The sequence below is a fragment of the Capra hircus genome, chromosome 29, assembly GCF_001704415.2.
Source record: "Capra hircus breed San Clemente chromosome 29, ASM170441v1, whole genome shotgun sequence".
Taxonomy (NCBI): Eukaryota; Metazoa; Chordata; class Mammalia; order Artiodactyla; family Bovidae; genus Capra; species Capra hircus.
Window position 1 is genome coordinate 49,688,542 of NC_030836.1, and position 12,592 is coordinate 49,701,133.

At 58.4% G+C, this 12,592-nt stretch overlaps 1 protein-coding gene across 3 annotated transcripts in view; it reads left to right on the forward strand.

The window, feature by feature from the left end:
• Window positions 1-12,131, forward strand: part of NAP1L4 (nucleosome assembly protein 1 like 4) — a 51,318-nt gene extending 39,187 nt beyond the window's left edge. For 2 of the 3 annotated variants that reach the window (XM_018042950.1, XM_018042951.1), the window contains exons 10-15: window positions 655-800; window positions 3,151-3,173; window positions 3,503-3,622; window positions 5,879-5,908; window positions 6,309-6,365; window positions 11,159-12,131. In XM_018042950.1, coding sequence (XP_017898439.1) covers window positions 655-800; window positions 3,151-3,173; window positions 3,503-3,622; window positions 5,879-5,908; window positions 6,309-6,365; window positions 11,159-11,197 — 415 coding nt within the window. In that variant the 3' untranslated portion in view covers window positions 11,198-12,131. Of the gene's footprint in view, window positions 1-654; window positions 801-3,150; window positions 3,174-3,502; window positions 3,623-5,878; window positions 5,909-6,308; window positions 6,366-8,067; window positions 8,106-11,158 lie in introns of all 3 variants that reach the window. The other variant, XM_018042952.1, reaches the window with a different exon arrangement.

Sequence of the window (12,592 nt, forward strand, 5' to 3'; positions counted from 1 at the left end):
CACTTTGGGAAATCATTTTGTTCTTGATTGAAGCAGTAACTGAACCAAGGACTTACCCTGATGAATTTCTCTGTGTGAGTGAGTATACAGAGCTTGATTAAAATTCTGCTGGACTTGGATGGCCAGAATGCTTTAGAAAGATTGTGGCCCAGGCCCAGGCCACCGAGTGAGCCTTCCTCTCCGTGCACTCTCTGTCGGCCAGGGTGACTCAGGTCAGCCCACCGAGGCCTGCCAGCACCCTGGAAGCCGAATGTCCTTCACTGGCCATCTCGGCCCCACCGAGGCCCACCAGCACCCGGAAGCCGAATGTCCTTCACTGGCCGTCAGTCTTGGCGATGGCCGGCGTGCTCTCCCCGTCTAGTCCCGCTCGCTTGGTTGTCTTGAGACCTTGTGCCTGAGTGGTGGCGTCCTGCGCTGTGGGGTCTGCAAAGGGGCAGCAGTGGCAAGCGGCTGGCCAGGCATAGTCATGGGAGGGCCGGCAGGACCCTGCAGAGCGTCTGCGGGGCCACTGTGCGGCCCTCCTGCGCCCGGGGCCTCTGCCTCCTCGAGGAGCGCCCAGTGACCGCTTGCAGGTGCTTGGGTCAAGTTTCTGGTGAAGCACCGAGCTGTGACCTGCTTGCTGGGCACACGGTGACCACCGTCTTATCCCTGTAGGTGTACCATTGACTGGAAGAAAGGAAAGAACGTAACCGTCAAAACCATCAAGAAAAAGCAGAAACATAAGGGCCGAGGCACCGTCAGAACAATCACCAAGCAAGTCCCCAATGATTCCTTTTTCAACTTCTTCAGCCCGCTGAGAGGTGAGTGGGCTGGGTTGTGGCTCCCGTACGGACGCAAACGGAATGCCGGCGACCGTCAGGGTGTCCCCTGGCCCTCTGGCAGGCACGGTGCTGTCGGCTGCCCTGCCAGCTGTGGCTTTCCTGGTGGGCCCATGGGTGCCTGTCCTAGCAGAAAGCCCCCAGGCAGCCCTCAGCTCCGGGGAGGGGCCCGCAGGTGCTCTCACATGCGCACAGCTTACAGGTCGTCCCCCCACCCCTCAGACTGGGCTGTGGTTTTCTCTGTGCACCTCGGTGTGGAGCGCGAGGCGGTTGGGCGTTAGGTATTGTGACAGACGTGAGCTTTGGGCAGAGTCGGGGCTGGGCAGCAGCACCTGTCCTCCCCTTCCCCAACTCCAGACCCGAAACGGGGCTCAGAGGGCTGAGAGCACAGTTGCACGGCCGTCTTCATGTGACGTCCGACTCCCGAGAATTCGACAGCCAGACCTGCTGGCTGTGCTGTAATACGGACATGAGGGGACGACACTGTTCCGTGAACAGAAGCCAGTGAGGAAACAGCAGCCCTGCTCCAGGGGATGATGGCCCTTCAGGCTGTTTGTGGAGGCCACCTGGTGGCGTCACTGGGCTCTGACCCCAAGCTGTGTCTCAGGCTGCCCATCCCCATTCAGTCCCTTGTTTTTCACTGTTGTGGCTGTTGCCTCGGTTTGTTCTTGAGCCTGAAAGGTCCCAGGGTGTGTCAGTTTAGGGGATAAGATCAGCTGTAAACATGTTTCTCAAATTTCCTTGTTTGGAAAGATCCCTTTCAGAGCCTCGCTTGGGAATGTTGGAGGTTTCCTGTGTGAACTCACCGTGAAGAAGAAGGGGTTTGAATCCTAAATTCACTGAGCTTGTTGGACTTTCAGATAATTAATAGCAATTAAGATGGAATTGGAGAAGGAAATGGTAACCCACTCCAGTATTCTTGCCTGGAGAATCCCAGGGACAGAGGAGCCTAGTGGGCTGCCGTCTATGGGGTTGCACAGAGTCGGACACGACTGAAGCGACTTAGCAGCAGCAGCAGCAGCAGCGGCAAGATGGAATTAAGTGGACTTGAGGATTTGGGGGGAGTTTAGCAGGGCTCAGAAACTGTGTTGTGTTGGTTTGTTCAGTTGCTCAGTCGTGTCCAACTCTTTTCAACTCCACGGACCACAGCACGCCAGGCTTCCCTGTCCTTCACCATCTCCCGGAGCTCGCTCAGACTCATGTCCATCGAGTTGGTGATGGCCTCCAGCCATCTCACCCTCTGTCGTCCCTTCCCCTCTTGCCCTGTGTTGCGGTTGGACAGCTCTGAAATGTATCAGGAGTCGCTAAGTTGTATACTTGAAGTGGGTGAGTTTTAGTGTGTGTCACTGTGAAACAGTCAAGCAAGCGACATGCTCTATGAAAATGAACAGAGGAAGACAGTGGAGAAGGGTGATGGAGCGGCCAAGGAAACAATTAAAATGACTTTTCAGATGTGGGAAACGAACACTGCTAGTCCATGCCGCCTTCAGTGTTCGTCCCACTAAACTGGGCCAGCAGTCAGTGAGCAAGCCCCTGTGATTGCTGCCCCAAGGCCAGAGTACCAGAACCTGCACGTGAGGCTGGGGGGCCACCCTGGGGTTGGGGCTTACACTCCACTGGGGCCCAGACGGCAAGTGCCCCTCGCTGGGCCTGCTCCCCAGGGACGGGCCTCACAGCGGTGGGGCGCCAGGGTACAGTGCGTGCCCAGCAGGAGCCTCACGCACCGCGTGATCGTCACCAGGCCCTGCTGAGCACGGGTCAGGCCTGCTCCTCTGTCGCGCTCGGCTCTGTGCTGGGCTGTCCTGGCGTTTGGCACTGGAGGCTCTGTGGCTCAGCTTCAGTGCGGGGCGTGGGGTGCTGCTACCGGCAGCATCGGTGCTGGCACCCCGCCCACCAGGAGCCGTCCCCTCCCTGCTCCTTTGCAAGCAGACAGAAGTAGAGCCCCAGCCTAGCTGAGGTGCAGCGCCTCAGTGCCATGAGGAGGGACTTAGAGCCTCCTGTTTTCTGTTGGCTGATTACACGGGGTTACACGAGGTGAAACGGCGCCCGAAGCACAGACACGCCTAGACCCTGCAGCCTGGCCTCCGCTGGGCCGCTCCGCTGTTGGCACTTTGACCCTCTGCGCGCTCGCTTCTGAAAGTGGTCTTCTCCAGCTGGGCCTGGGGGCTGGGAGACCCTGGGCAGCTCCAGTCTGCGGTGGGAGAGCAGGTGGAGGGCATCCCGCTTTGGCAATTTCTGGTATACCATGCTGCTTATATGTCAGCTGAGTGTCCCGTGTGGGCTTTAGAAAGGTTTGGTTATCTGTGTAATCAGATGTCTTCTTTTTTTCTAGCATCAGGGGATGGAGAATCACTGGTAAGATTTACATCGTTATTAAGAGTCTGTTCTGCTGTTAAGGCCTATTTCCCAACTAGTTCGCTGCTTCCTTTTTAACCCATTCCTGCTCCCCTAAAAACCAGGGGTGAACCTGTGTCCATTGCACCGTGGTGTGGGACAGAGGTGTGTTCTGCGGCAGGGGCAGCCGTGTCCTTCAGCCTGCGCCCAGCACTTACTGCCTCTCCTGTAATATGGCAGCGCCAGCGCCGGGCGCCTTTAAACCAGGTCCCAGGCAGTGGGGTGGGGTCTGGTGAGAGGATGTGACATTTTCCCCATGGAAACAGGTAAGCACCGAGCTTCCCCTCCAGGATGAAGACTCCGAGTTCACGCTAGCCTCTGACTTTGAGATCGGACACTTCTTCCGTGAGCGGATCGTGCCGCGTGCCGTGCTCTACTTCACGGGGGAGGCCATCGAGGACGACGACAACGTAGGTGGCCCGGGGGGCCCGTGCGGTGGGGCGGTGCTCTCTGGAGCCTGGGGCAGAAGGCATGGCCGAGGTGTCTTGGTGCAGAGCACCCAGTGCCTGAGTCAGCCTGTGTAGTGACGCCGTTCAGGGTTTCCTCTCAAGACCCACAGGCTCACTGCTACATGCAAGGTGTGTGGCTGGGGTGACCCCCAGACATGGGGACTGTCACTCAGCACCACGTGGGGACTCTCAGAGCCGAGTCAAGCTGGCATGTCACGTGTTGACTACAGAGAGAGAACCTCACACTCCACAGGAAGACGGCTCCCTGGGCCAGCCCTTTCCTGTTGGTCTGGAGGAGCTGGCCTCTCGCAGGCAGAGCTTGGGAGCGGGGCCCCTGAGCCATCGCCCAAGACCACTCTCCCTTGTGGCCACGGCCTGGGGCGCCGCCGGCCTTCTCGCTGTGTGGAGAGGTTTCCGTCCTGTCGTGTTACCGGAAGCGGCTTGGTTGACGTTTACTCACTTGTGTTGAGCACCCTGCGGTGACCTTTCTGGTGAGGTCTGGGGGGCTCCCGGCCGAGCAGCAGAAGCTGGGCGGGTCTGCGCTGCTCAGCACCCTCCCGTGTGCTGCAGGCCCTGGGGCGGCGAGCGTGGGCCAGCCCGGGCATGCGGCTGCATCGCCTGAGACCAGCGGACTTCTTAGGTGCAGTCTGCCCAGCCCCAGGAATCCAAGAACACGGACACACAGGCGTGGTGGATCCGGGGGTCATGAAAGCACCCGGCTTGTTGCTCAGAGTTCAGTTTAGGAAACGCTGGATGTACAGATTGTGATCCAGTGCCGTCTAGTAGCACCTTCTCCATCGAGGGCAGCGTCCTGCCCTCTGTCCACGGCGGCAGAGCTGGCACTGCATGACGCTGGACGATGTGAGATACGGCCGTTGGCAGCTGAGGAGCCAGAGGATTGGATTTACCTAATCTGGCCAAGAACGATCTCGTGGCTGCACACTGGAAACCCCCTCCAGACGAGGGTCCACAGGCCTTCTGGTGATCACATACCCACCAGTGTAAACGCCTGATCATGCAGAGTGTGTATTTATTTACTCACAGTACACGCAGGGCAGCTACTCCTGGTGACATCTGTGTCTGTTTTTATTACTGATGCCATTGGCCACACACCACAGGTTCATGGTGTGGTCCAGGGGCTCACTCAGCCTACAGGCCTGGAGCCCCAGTTCTGCAGGTTCCTGCATGTGCGCTGGGGCTGACATAACACTCCAGCTACTTTTCAGGCTCCTGACCCAGGCAGCACAGTGGTGTGGGGACAGGCATGAGAGCCCCGGTGTCAGACCTGCTCAGAGCAACGCAGGCATTTGGACTTGGGCTTCCACACTCACGTGGGTCACCTTGCTCGGAGCCTTGGCTCTGCCAGAATTTGAGGTGGCTGCACAGAGCTCTCAGAGAATGGTCCAGGGTGAAACAGTGCCTGTGGAGCCTCAGGAAACCAGCACGTGAGCCTGTGCAAGGCTGGTTCCTGTGAGACGGGCCACCCAGCACGGTCAGAGGCTGCTCAGGACACAGGTTAGGAAGGAGCCTGCGACATCCCCACCCTGCTGCTGCTCAGACCGAGGGGGCGTGCAGACCAGGCCCGACACTGTGCTCTGCTGAGTGCCTTTGAGCTGCTGCTGAGGACTGTGGGAGGGGGGCTCCAGGAAGAAAGATGGTGGGAGAAAGCCTGCTCCTTCTGCAGGTGCCTTGTTGATGCAGCCTACAGGAATGAGGTGCATGTAGTTTTGTTTGCTTCTGGGAGCAGCCTCGTATCTAAGGCTCGGCTGGGAGCCTGACCAGCAGTGTCTTCAGACACACGAGAGGTTGGATCGAGACGTTCATTCAGCCACAGTGTTGGAGTGTCTCCTGGCCTAGTTTAAACGCCAGGGTTCTATTGCATTGCCAGATACAGGTGAACGGGCTCCCCTGGTCTGAGATGCAGAATGACACGGAGAGTCCTGTGTGTGATGAAACCGCGCGGCTGGTCTGCTTAGATCGGGCTGTTTCCCGGTCGGACACGGCGCACCCCCAAGCTGACCGGCTCCTGTGCCCCACCCCCACCCGTAGTCTTTGTTTGGGGCGGTTTTCAGAGACTTGGCGTCCCACGAACATGGCAGGACACAGCAGGAAGCTGGCTTCTGCTCGGAGGCCGGGCCACTGTGGACATGGGGCAGGGGCTGGGTCTGGGTCAGGTTGCCACTGCGCTTTGTAAAAATCTCTTTCCTTCCCTTGCAGTTTGAAGAAGGTGAGGAAGGAGAAGAGGAGGTAAGAGTTGGCTCACGTGAGACGCCGTTCCCCAAGGTGGTCCTCGGCCCCCTCTCCCGAGTGGACGGAGGCTGTGGGGTCTAACTGGCCACGATACACTTGTCTTGTGGGGCCCTGCCCCGGAGGCCCTTGGCCCTGGCGAACACTTGCCAAGACGCGGCAGATGGGTGGCAGTGTCGAGTTGGACCCTGCAGTTGGCTTATGAAAGCGCATCTTACAGAGTAACCATTTAGCAAAAACAAAACCCACTTGCTCAGCAGCATGTTTATTTCAGGGTCATCTGTGAGAAAAGTGTCCAAAGGAGGGATTTGGTTGGGTGTGGGTGATAATGATTGTAGCCGATTTCCTTGTGAATCAGGAGTCCTGTCTGTTCAGCTCGTTGTCCCTCCTTCTGATGCAGGAGTTAGAAGGAGACGAGGAGGCAGAAGATGATGACGACGCCGAGACTAACCCCAAGGTGAGTTGTCTGGAATTCCCGCACCTGTGTCTGCTACACTGCTGAGCTTTTAAAGCGCATTCCTAGCTTTGAGCCAGGCTGTTATGAACACGTGCCTGTCAGTCTCTAATTAGAAAAGTGAAAATTGTACCAGAAATATACTTGGATGACGAGCTGCTTAGATATCTGAAAACAACTTGAGTGTTGAATGGCTTTCCAGGTCTTTCTCAAGTCTGTGCCTTATTTATGTAAACTTACTCTGGAGAGCAGCTTTACGTTCCTAAGCTTTGTGGTATAGTCGGCAGCATGAATAAACCTTTTTGTTTTGTGTTTGTTTTTGGAAAAAGTACAGAGATAGGGTTTGGTTTGTCTTGATGACTAGAATAAAGGAGCAGTAGGCATAATTTTAGAGTTGTAACTGGCCTCAGACTAGTGAGGAGATACGTCCCAGTAGCTTAGATAATTTGAAATATACCAGGAAGCTTTGCAGAAACCAGCAAAGAAACAGCTGATGAGGATGAGTGGCAGCCCCAGTGATTTTACACATAAGTGAGATTTAACCTGCCGCCTCAGATGCGCTGACATCAAGGAGCTTGCCACTTCACACGTATTTTACATACAGAGCCGTTTTAATGCTGTTCTAAAGCTGTATTGAGAGCCGCTTTTCCTGTGCTCACATGAAATTTATGGCTCACCTGCCTCTTGGGACTAAGCATATCACAGCCGTCAGAAGACTAGCTGTGCTCGGCGCTGTGGGCTCTTAAGTAGACGTGGTTGGCAGTCTACCCTGCTCGGGCCCGAGGCTGGCCTTGTGTAACCGGGCCTGAGCGCTCCGTGGCACCAGCTGTGTCTATGAGTGCACGCTCACAGTGGTGCTTCCTTCTGGGGAAGGGTGTGAGTGCGTTTACCACCTCACCGTACTGTGTAGGTACTGCTCTGGGCGTGGGCTCGGACACGTTCATCTTTTCTAAGCCAGCCTGTCCCTTTACGGTGGAACCGAGCACGCCAGGGCCCCGAGTGCCTTGCCCTTCGCCATCAGGTGAGGAGCCGTGCCCTGCCTGCGCCCAGGTGTATGTGCCTGGCTGTTCTGCAGCCCTCGGGGGCCTGAGGCCCACGTTCACAGTGGGATTCCAGGCCAGAGGCAGATGGCTCCGGCGTCCGCCCCCGACTCCAGGGCCCACCTGCCGCCCGTGCCCCCCGGCACCAAGGCTGCTCACTCCTCCTGTCCTGTCGTCTCTCTCGTCGTCGTCCGCCTCTTCTCTCCATGGCGAGGCCTCCTGTCCTCTCTCATGTCTGGTCCTTGTAGAAGTGCAGCCTCACCTGCTGACCACAGGAGGAGGGGACGGCCAGCGCTAGCCTTCATGAGGGCCTCCGTGTGTTTCGCCGGTTGGGAGCGGGCTAGAGGGACTGGGGCTCGTGGTGTGCGGGCCCTTCGTCAGCCGCGCCGCGGGGTCTGGTCCGGTCCTCTGGGGCCGTGACGGGACACTGCTGTCTCGGTGCCCCTCTTCAGAGGGCTCTCAAGTCAGTCTGCCACGGGCAGGGGGCCACGCAAGAGGGGCTGCTCGGGCGTTAGAGGAGCAGGTCTGGGTGTGCGGTTCCCCATCTCAGGACCGGTGTCCCGCAGCCTGTGCGCCGTGAGAAGCTGGCTCTCCCTCCTGTCTAACTTTGTGCATTTCATTTTCTCTCATGCTGATGGTTCCTTTCAATTTTTCTCCCCATTTAGGTGTAATTTTTGTCTGTTAATCATTCATACGTTTCTAGGTAAGGTGGAATTCCATTCATTCATACCTTCCAAACGTGTGGTCTGTGTTGTGTTACAATGCCACGCTGTGACTGGTAGCGTGTCTGGGACGCTCGGCACATGCGGGACTGCACGGGGCTTTCTGAGAGCGGGTGTGCACTTTGCAAACCAGCCGACAGAAACCACATCAGGCTCCTGCTGGCCGAGCCCAGAGTTTGTTGCCAACCAGGTAGTGGCGGTGTCACTGGTGTGGTGTCTCTGTTGACAGTGGGGCTGCCCCCCCTTCCCATCCCTCCTACCCCCGCTCCCCCCTACCCCCAGTAAGAGGACAGAATAAGGGGCTGGAACCAGAATGCCCGGGCCCCCAGCAGGACCAGCCTGCTGCCCACTGTGATTTTCTCCCCCATCTCCACATGTGTCTGTTGCTCATTCATGCTTCTTAAGTTCAGGTGTCGTGCAGTCCGGCAGGGAGTAAAGGGTGGACATTAGTGTGCCAGAATGTTCTGCCTTGGGAGCTACTGGCGCCAGCATCCCGTTGGCATTGGTGAGTGCTGTGGAGGTTGCCGAGGCGTGTGCGGCTCAAGTAAGAGAACCGGCTCCAGACCGAGGCCGTCCGCCCTGGCCCCTGCGGGGCCCCCTCCTCGTGGCTCTGCCCCTGTCACGAGTCCCCCTCACAGACTCTGCTGTTGGTTCCTGTGGGAAAGGGAGGGAGTTGCACACAGGAGACCCGTGTGAAGCCAGGGTGGCAGTGTTGGCATCTAGGCGGGAGCAGGGCTCCCAGACTGCGCTGGTGTGGGGGGCTCCCGGAAGAGCAGAGTTGGGTCTGCACCTCAGAGCTGGAGAGGGCGTCTGTCTGCATCACCTCCCTTCACTCAGGCGGGCTGGCTTTCTTAGGAAACCAAGGCAGGCAGGCGGACGCAGCTACAGAAGTCTTTGGTGGGTGACATGCACACCCACCCTGGGTGCCGTCTGAGGAGTTAGAGCGGTCGTGTCTCCTTGCTCTTGGCCCCCACTGCCCGTGTTGTCCGAGGGATGTCACCAAGCCTGTTGGGCCTGAAGCCCCTCTGCTCCTCGCCCCCAGCCAGTGAAGTGGGCCGTCTTTGAGCAGCCCAGCATGTCCTCTGGCAGAACCAGATGCTCACACCGTTGAGCGTCTGTCTCCAGGTCCAGAGCCCCTGTGGGGGAGGCTGCTCCCAGGACTGGGCCACCAGCGCTGAGGCTGGGGTGGGTCGGTGGGGGCCTACCCTCTCAGGCAGTTGCTATCTGTGAAGGGCTTTCTCTAAACGCCCCCAGCGGGCAGGGGGTTGGCTCTCTCGTCCCTTGATGACCGGGCTTTTGACAGCTCGTGACGTGAGGGCGGGAGTTCCTGCAGGTTGTTTTGGCCTCAGGGGCCAGAACCCGGTGTCTTGTTGACAGAGTTCACTCGCGGGACTGCAGGGCTGTGTCACTGCTCCAGCCTGGAAGTTGCGTCCGTGTGGACGCTGGCCTGGGGTGGGGCTGTGCTTGGTGTTTGGGAGGCAGCATGCCACAGGCGACCCCGCTCGGCCGCCTGGTGAGCTCCCCTCCGCCTTCCCCACCGCCACGCCCACCCCCACCGCCCGTCCTAGCCTTGGGACAGCCAGTTCCCGCCAGCGTCTGCAGCCTCCGAGGTGAATAGTTGGCGATGCACGCTCGTGGCAGAGAAGCTGTGGCCCTGGAGACGGCGCGCTGAGTTGCGTGCTGCTCCATGTGACATGGCGCCCCGTCTGCCCACCGTGTCCATCTCCCTAGAGGGAGGTGGTGCCGCGCCCCAGGCCCGAGCCCCCTGCCAGGGCCCAGCCCCGGGCCTCAGCTCTCCAGACCGGAGACACACGCCTCCGCTTGTCCCCAGACAGCTGCACGCCACTGCCCCAGTCCGGAGCACCTCCGCACACCCAGTGAGCCTGGGGGCAGCCTCTGAGCCCCGTGGCCACGTGTCCGGGCTGTCTCCAGGCCCCCTTTGAGATGACCGTTTGAGTTAGGTCTCTTCCAAGTAGAACTTCTCGTCAGGGTGCTCGCTCTGGGCCCAGGCTCCGGGTGGTATTCCTGGGGAGTGTGTGATGAGGCGCTGTTAGCCCAGTGCTGGGTGGGCCCGGGGCCAGGCCTGGCGCGAGCATCCCGCTTGGCCCTGTGCTCATGCACTTGGCGAGAGGGGCTCAGCCCGGGGCCTGCGCTCACTGTCTTGCCTCTGTGCATCCTTCACACATGGGCTTTTCGTCCCGCAAGTGTGGGTTCCCACAGGACGGCTTGTTAATCCTCAGCGTTAGTTGTGTTATCCCAGATGTTTCTTTTAAACTGTGTGATGCCAGTTTTTCGTAGACTCTTGGACATGCCAGGTTATAGTCAGAGTAATTTGTCATCTTCCCAGCCAGAAATCATGGGTTCCTGTTGAGTAAATCATTGGCTCAGAAGTATTGGTAAAATCGTTGTCTGTCTCTGAGGCTCTTGTGGTCTCCACACAGAATTCATGGGGTTGCTAAACAGGTTGAAACGCCGTGAGCTGTTCTCCGTTAGACTGTAGTCAAGTGAGACTGCTCTGGGGAGTGGTCTCCCGCTCCCTCTTCTGGAAGGCTAGCGTGCCCGCTGTGGGGCTCCTGGGAGGGTTGGGCCTTGTCTGTGGAGCGCTTGGTGGTCCCTCATCCACTGTCATGGCCTGTCCCCGTCAGTAAGTGGAGTTCTGAGGCCTGGGCTCGGGGGCAGCGTGCCCCAGGCAGGGCCCTGAAGCCCGGTCCATCCGTGCCACCCCAGAGCCGGGCCTTCTCGCTGGGCCGGGCGCTGCTCTGGTTAATCACTCTGTGCCACTGAAGGGCCTCCCCTCACCCTCAGATCCTCCTGTGACAGTTAGAGTGTCTTTAAGCAAGAAAAGGCAGCCCCACTGTGCCCTTGTTTCTGGGAAGTTAGCTTATTTTTTTGTTACTATTTTCAAAGTGTATGTTAGCAACCAGTTCTTTAGTCAGAACAAGAGAAGTACTGAGTCTTTGTTTTCGTTGTTGGATGGAGATGCGAGCTGATGGGTTGCCTGGTTCTCTACAGTCTCGTTTTCTCTCGTTGACAGAAGGAGCCCAGCCAGCCCTCGGAGTGCAAGCAGCAGTGAGGCGCCCGCGTGGACAGTGCTCACACCTAGCTCGTTTTCAAGTGCATGATTTTCACTTTAACTTGCCCTTTTACTTTATTATTTTGCGTAACCTGTACAGTGGCAGCTCAGATGCATTTCAGAGATAGGAGGTTTAATCCCAGCACCCGCTACGGCCTCGGGCACAGCTCAGTGGACTCACCCAGCCCTGCCTTGGGGAGGGCCCTGCAGATCGCGTTGGGGGATCGCTGGGCGCCAAGGGCACGTGTCCAGGGGTGTGGTTCCAGGGCATCTCGAACTGGCTCAGCCTCTGCCATGAGGACGCCCACGCGCCGTCTCCAGTCCCGGCAGCGCCAGCGCGGGTAGCCACCCTTCTCACACTGCTCTGTCTTTAGTTTTATTTTCCTCAGGACTGACCCTGAGGCTCCAGCTTTTGTGGTTCATCTCGTATTTATTTTATCTTTCACGCTGGTGACGGCTTGGGGGTGTCGTTCAAGTTTCTGAGACCCTGTGGGGACCAGACACCCGGTGCCCTGAGCCGGAGGTGCTGGTCAGGCTGCAGACCCTGCGGAAGAAGCTGCTCCCTCAGGACACGCGGACCATGCTTGGCCTTGGGGGCGGGGGTGGGGCTGTGGGCAGAACCAGGGTTTGCCAGGCTCGCGGGGAGGGGCTCCGGCCGGCAAGCACGGCTTTCCTCCATAGTGCAACACGTCTTGCTTTCTTGTAGCTCCCATTTCTTAGCCCCACACTCATTTTGTCTTAAAAGCCTTGGGTTCCAAGCGAGCTGTCCTTGGTGGCGTGTGGGTTTTGAGTGTGTGACCTCTGGCCCGGGGAGTTCAGGCTGTGGCCAGGCTGTAGAGTGCTCAGCCTTACTTAACGATACATTTGTAACTGAATACAGTGTTTTCAATTTGTACAGAATAGTTAGAATATTCTATTAAAGTTGTGAACCATGGATCCAGCATGTGTGTCTTCCTTGGGGGGCCGCGGCGGGTGGGGCTGCAGGACTCCACTCTCTGGGCGCTGGGTGTGGGCGGATCCAGGGCTTCGGGACTCCTGGTTTGTCTTTGTTCCTGAGGCGCGCTTCCCTGTCGATGGGTTGGGGTCCCCGTCCCTGAACCCAGCAGAGTCATTTCTCAGCATTTGCAGGTTTGCACCCTCTAGGTTGGAAGGTTCCAGAAGGGACGCTTCCTGAGTGAGCCGTGTGCCGTCGGCTTCCGGCCGCTGCTTTTCCGGGGTTTCCTCCTGCCCCCTTCTCAGGAGCAGGAGCTCTTCCCAGAAAAGACGCTTCCGGCGTGAGGCCCGCGTCTCCGCAGGCCTTGCCGGTTTCTAGGGTTTGCGCTGCCCCCTTCCCAGAAGCACGCACTCCCCAGGCCCCTTGCTCCAGCTCCACAGCTGGGATTCTGCCGCGGCGCC